At 50.4% G+C, this 6,563-nt stretch overlaps 1 protein-coding gene across 1 annotated transcript; it reads right to left on the minus strand.

The window, feature by feature from the left end:
• Nucleotides 1–5,263: 5,263 nt before the first annotated feature.
• Nucleotides 5,264–6,143, minus strand: LOC119452434 (uncharacterized). The gene has a single exon (XM_037714593.2). It carries the CDS (start codon nt 6,126–6,128, stop codon nt 5,271–5,273), a length of 858 nt encoding a protein of 285 aa, XP_037570521.2. The 5' UTR covers nt 6,129–6,143; the 3' UTR covers nt 5,264–5,270.
• Between the last annotated feature and the right edge of the window lie 420 nt (nt 6,144–6,563).

The raw sequence follows: 6,563 nt of genomic DNA on the forward strand, positions 1-6,563 counted from the left end.
GCGGCGCGGCTACTTGCTGCGCAGGACACGTGGCGCCATCTGTAGCCGCCCAGACTAACTGAGCCAAGCACACTACATCATTATGTACGGTAAGGTGCGAGTCTTGAATGAGTTCCCATAAGTCCCTACCCTTGGGAGTGCTGGTTCTGTACCCCCAGACCTGATGCGGTGCATTGAAGTCACCCACAATTACTAACGGGTGACGGCCAGCTTCCTTGCGGGCAGAAATAGAGTGTCAAATTTGTGTTTTTAGATGCGAAGTATCTTAGGCTCGAGGCTATGTCATTCCCTCCCTCCCTCCCTCCCTCCGCCGTGCGGAGTCCACCGGTTCCGCTTCCGGTTCCACTTCCGCTTCCACTTCCGGTTCCGCTTCCGGAAGCCAGCTTCCGGCTTCCGGAGAACGCTTCCGGCGTTTTGCCCGAATGATCCCCAGGTGCTTCGCCTACTCATCGTCATTCACTTCGTCCTCTCATTCTCCTCCCGCAACGCCGCGATGAGTGCCACGGACAGCGCCAGCGTCAACGCCATTGTCAGCGCCGTGGACCGCGCCGTGGAGAAGACGTCTCGAGCCGCTGCCACGAAACGGCAGCGGCGACAGGCCGATATGAAAGCTAATGGGAACTTGTGTCGACCCCATGGCTGCTTCGCATACTACTCAGGGTTCCCCTACGGGAAGATGGTGTAATTTTTTTGTCTTTCGGTTTGCTGTAAACATTGAGAATTGATATGGTAGGAATTTTGTGAGATTGTGGAAGAATTTTAATAAAGTCGTGTTCTATGTCGACCCCGTCAAATTTGGCATGTGTTACTGTGAGGTGTCATTGTGTAAGGAATGCCGTGTACGACCCTGCAGCGGAGCGATGCGACTGGTGAGTATTATATCCCGGTAGTTTCACTGCACAGTGAACTTCTTATAATGCTATTACCGCCGGTGGGGTTGGGCTATTGGCTACATAGTGTTGGAAATTAGCTTTTCTTTTGTACCCCCGGCAGTTCCATTTCCAGATAATTAAATCTTTGCTTTTATTTGTTTTGGACATTATTAAGTGTTGGAATGAGGGGGATGATCGTAGCAACCATGTTTTTGAGTTCGTCAATTTTGCTCTCAATATTGGTCATGCGAGTCTCGAGGTGCGTAATGCGCGTACGTCTCTAGGGCAAGGAGTCTCCGACTAGTTTTGGTTTCAAGATCTGTGATTCTGTCTTTCAGATCCATGTAGGCGTCTGCGTCTAAGAGAATTTCGGCCTCGTTGGAGCTCCCGCGCTTGGCTGGCGGAGGTCCTGCGTATTTCGAGGGGGAGGCGCCACCACAGCGCTCGCCTGTGTATTGTTAGAAACTTCCATGTCTTCTGATGTGTGGGAACGGAAGACTCGGAACAAATAAACATTTATTCGTCGGGGCAACTAAGATGATGTTGCGGCCATGATGTCGAGTTTCTTCTTTGTCTTCGTCTTCGGACGCGAAGCACACTGTCCACTACATGGCTCCCCCCCTAGCGATGAAGGCATTGCCGTCGAGCGGTTTATCTGCTTGAGATGGTGTTGCCAGCGTCCATGTGCGCTGGCTTCAAGCGGTCGCCAAGTAACCTCCGATAGAAGCTGTTGAATGCGTCGCGACTCGGAGTCAGTCGTGCGTCGAAGTAACTCCCGTTTGAGGATGTCGTAGAGGTTGTCGGGTGGGGGAGTGAGCAAAACGTCGCGGATCAAAGCTGGGGTGGTCGGGCTGAGTGCACTCACGACATAGTCGTACTTGGCCGTTTGCGATGCGATGCGGTGGCGGCGGAATTGCGCTTCGATGTGGAGAAACCAGAGCTCACTATCTGCGGGCCACAACTCGGTAAGCTTGAGCGTGGCGATAGAAGGTGCGGCATTGTCTTGGGAGTTCGATTCCATGGCGTCGAAGAGAAGCGGTAGGGACGAATAGTTGCGATGCGGGATCACGTCCGAGGTCACCAACTTGTGGGAACGGAATACTCGGAACAAATAAACATTTATTCGTCGGGGCAACTAAGCTGATGTTGCGGCCATGATGTCGAGCTTCTTCTTTGTCTTCGTCTTCGTCGGACGCGAAGCACGCTGTCCACTACAGATGCATTGGACGTACTAGGGATAGGGGAGTTAAGTGATTGGATTTAAGCTTCGATCTGGGCTATTTTGGCTCTTAACATTGCGTTTTCTTGAGCTAGTGAGAAAAATTGATTGGTGTTTGTCAGGTTGGGAGGGAAGTTGGGAAGTGAGGAGCCGCGAGAAGCTACCCCAGCCCAGCTCACCTGGCTGTGCGCTGGTCCTGATGGTGAGGTTGATGGTGTCGGTAGCGCCGGCCAGTGTTCTTTCCCTTTCCGAGGTGGTGGCGGCTCCTTGCGTGATTTCTTGGTGTCGGATTTCTTCTTCATTGGAGGAGGAGGTGTCTTCTTGGGCTTGTAGCGCTGCGCACACTGCGCCGAGCCCGTGGCGTGGTCTCCCCCACAGACCACACATTTATGATTGCAGGTATGGTTCGCGTCGGGGCTAACCTCCCCGCACTTCTCACAAGTTGGAACGCGCACGACCGGGCACACATCCGGCCGATGTCCGATTTGCTTGCACTTGACACAGGCTACCACCTTCTGTCGGAAAGGGGTGCATGCAGCGGAGCCAGCAGTGGGCGTATTGAACGTAGAATGGCACCTTCTTCCCGAGGAAAGTCACCAATATTGTTTCGGTCTTACCCATTCGGCGGGCGTGGAGCACCGGTGGTTCCGGGTTAGCTTGTCGAAGATGCGGCAAGATTTCGGCTTCCCTAATGTCGACGGGTAAAGCGAAAATTCCTTTACACGAGTCTTGCGGGGAGGTGGGGTGCACCACCACCTCGTGGGTCTTGCCAACGATGGTGAGGCTTTAGACGCGAAGGTAGGCGTCAATACGGTCCATACTGGTAGAGGTGATCAATAAAGTGTTACTTAGGGTATTTACCCGAGCACTGTCGATGTCTTCTGCAAGTTGGGCAGCCTCTTGCATCATACTCTTGAGGTAGATCGGATGGTATTTTGAGCAATCTAGGCCGCCACGTATCCGTACCACGGCGGTGTAGGAATCATGCGGTGGCAGTGGCTGCCTGGGCCACGCCATCTTCCCAGGTCGTCTCGGCTGCGATGATAGTGGGATTGCGTTGGGGGGCTTGCTGGCACGGAATATATGTTGTTCCTGCCAGCGCGCCATCTCCTCCACCGTGAGCTCTTCTCCTTCAACTTCAATATCAGCTGCCATCGCCGCCTTGGCGCCGAACGCTGCCGCCGACGCGGCGGAGCGGCCGCCGAGGCTTAAGCTTGCGGACGCAGAAAGTGGTGAATAAAACAATTTCAGTACTTGCTTGCGAATGGTCGGATGTCTTGCTCAGCGGGTGTCGATCACCGTTTGGAATGTCCTTGCCAAAAATGGAAGGTCCAGCACCGCATAAACCAGGATAAATTGAAACCTATGCAGAGCTCGAGATCGACGCGTCCGCTCCATGCGAACGCCGAGCCGCCCCACCCCCAGAGGCACCAGCAATAGGGAGCCTACATGCAAAAAACGGCGTTGCATGTAGGCTCCCTGTCCGGCAACAGTCACCAACACCGCGCGCGTTCGGTGCGAACGCGGGCAAAACCAACAGTTCTGCGCGTTGCTGGTGCTGCTGCATGTACAAGTTTGTACAGCTGATAACACTACTATCCTTACTCCGTATAGCTCTCTACTAATTTGCTATCGCAATTGATGCTTCGCCTTTCGGGTGAAACGGCGACATTTTTTTTCAGCGGACTATTATAGTCCGTTCGCAATGCTGCACTGGCTTCTTCCAGTTAGAGCACTGCACGGGCTCGGGCTTACCCGAAAGCCCGAGCTCGGCCCGGGTAGAACAGTTTTAGGGGCGAAGCTCCTTAGGGTGTGGGTCTGGCCCTCCTCTGTAGTAGTAGTAGTAGTCGTCGTAGTAGGTAGCCACGTCTACTTTTATGAGAAAAAAATCACAGCATATCCACGGGGTGAATGATGATGAGTGGGCGAAGCTCCGGAGGGAATCATCGGATCTCCCGCTTAAGGGGACGCTAGCACAAACGCGTTAGAAACGTGCAGTACTCTCTAGTAAGGGGGGGGGGGGGGGGGCCACAGCGTCTTACGCAGCCATTTACACATGCCGGAACGTGCACCGCGTTTGCCGACGCCATCACATGACTGCTGAGAGAGTATACCCCTCGTATTCATAAACGCTCCTCGACTTGAACTTGACTTGCCACCGCCTTGGGCAGCGCGTTCGAAACGCGTTGAAGGTAAGGCGGAGAGGCCACAGCGTCTTACACCAGCTTCTTACACGGGCCGTAACGCGCGAGCACAAACGCGTTAGAAACGCGCTAGAAACGCGGCCTTTCGTTAATGTTGGGTATTTATTGCCATCGTGGTGCGTGTGTCTATGTGCGCTTCGTGGCGTAGTGGTTAGCGCCGCGCGTTCGGAAGCGAGGGGTCCCTGGTTTGATTCCGCGCTACGGACACAACTTTCGGAATTTTTTTTTCATAAAACGCCGGAAGCGTTCTCCGGAAGCCGGAAGCTGGCTTCCGGAACCGGAAGCGGAACCGGAAGTGGAAACGGAAGCGGAACCGGAAGTGGAACCGGAAGCGGAGGTCGGCTTCCGGTTATACTATACGTATACATATATATGTATATATGGGTATACATACATATACGGACACACAACGCCATCTATTAAGCAATTCATAAAATCTCACCAGGCACTACCTTGGAGGTAAACAATGGCTGCTACTGGGAATGAGAGACAGCAGAAGTCGGCTTTTAGCTAACACTTACACTTCTACTTCTACTAACGTTTCCTACTGGAACATGCCAATGGATGCTAATGGGGAATGAGAGACAGAAGAATTCGGCTTTTAGTTAACGCGCACGCTGCGAATTTTTTATTGTTCAACAATGCACAGGAGAAATCTCCAACCGGCACCACCTTGCAGGTCAAAGCGTAAGACTGGTTACGCACTACGACTACGACGAGGGACGAACGGGTGCCGCTTTAAGGAGCTTCGCCCCTAAAAAAAATTCCGAGAGTTGTGGCCGTAGCGGAATCGAACCAGGGACCCCTCGCTTCTGAACGCGTGGCGCTAACCACTACGCCACGAAGCGCTTTTTTTTTTCTTTCATGGTATTTATTACGAATACGTAAGATATTTCCATAGTGGCCAAAACAGTCAGCCGCGTCTACAAGCAAAAAACAAACACTTCACAGTACAATTATTACGGTAAGAGTTCTCTAAAAGGGAGGCAAAAGGATACACTTCAACAACAACGGATACCAGTCTGGTTGGGAGTCTCTCTGATCATAAAAGTCTTTCAGCTGTGAAATCATCCGAATGAAATGTGACTTCGAAGATACAATTGGTTCTGCATTCCGATCTAGCATGCGAGTTTTCCATAAACTGTGCAACGCCATAAGCAGGAGCATATCAAAAGGCACATCGTCACATTGAGGTTGTATCAGATATCGTATTGTATAAGCATTTATATCAAAATCCTTTTTTAAAGTCCTTTGGAGAACGTCCCAAAACAATATGGCATCCTTGCAATCAATAAAACAGTGTTCTATGGTTTCCGGTACATTACAGAGACGACAGTTTATCGAAGATACAAAGATTCCTTTCCGATTTAACCAGGTTTTAACAGGTAACGTTTCAGTGTGCACTTTGAAGAAGAATGTTTTAGTGTGAGGAGGAATAGGCATTTTACAGACCCGTGTAAGGACGTCATCTCCAAGTAAGCCGATGTACAGCGATCGGTATAACGGAGGTTTAAAAAGCATATCAATTAGATCTTTATACAGATTTTTCCTTGAGATAGAGAATAAGTACTCATTTGAGAACCTCACTGCAAGAAAACGCACTGAGAAGCACACTTCACGCATGAATCCCTGCAAATATGGATGTGAAGCAAAATTTGTCGAAATTACTAAATTTGGTAAAACGTTGACGAGATTAACTTGCAAGAATGCCCGCAGTAATGGATGAGAACAGTCTCGAAAAAAGACGAAACGAGACACTAATTGTCTAACATAAAGGTGAACCAGGCCAAGACCGCCTGCACTAACCGGTCTGAAAATATTGTCACGCCTCATTGGCTCATAAGATGATGACCAAATAAAGGTTGCAAATATTCGGTGAAATTGCTGTATGTAAACCCTGGAACAATGAATTATTCTCAGCTCATAGAAGAGTTTTGTTGCCAAAAATAAGTTGCACGCTTTAGCTCTGCCAAAGACTGAGAGATTATGTGGAACGAATGTTTGGGCATAGCGTCTTATGGTTGGTACACGTTCTCTCCAGTAATGTGCACTTGACTTATATGCATCCAATGGAACGCCCAGGTATTTTGGTGGTTGACAAGTCCACTCAATGCCAGCAAAATATGTCGGTTTAAATATCCATGAGCCAAACCAAAGCCCCAAACTTTTAGCACGGTTCATTCGTGCACCAGAAATTGCTCCAAATTCCTCTATTTTAGACACCACATTTGTGATACTGGGCTTGTCCGTGCAAAAGAAAGCGAGGTC

This window comes from Dermacentor silvarum, chromosome 5 (genome assembly GCF_013339745.2).
Source record: "Dermacentor silvarum isolate Dsil-2018 chromosome 5, BIME_Dsil_1.4, whole genome shotgun sequence".
Lineage (NCBI taxonomy): Eukaryota > Metazoa > Arthropoda > Arachnida > Ixodida > Ixodidae > Dermacentor > Dermacentor silvarum.

What these genes read in the sequence shown, in the direction of transcription:
- LOC119452434 (XM_037714593.2), bottom strand. Translation starts at nt 6,128, where the DNA reads ATGAGGCGTGACAATATTTTCAGACCGGTTAGTGCAGGCGGTCTTGGC.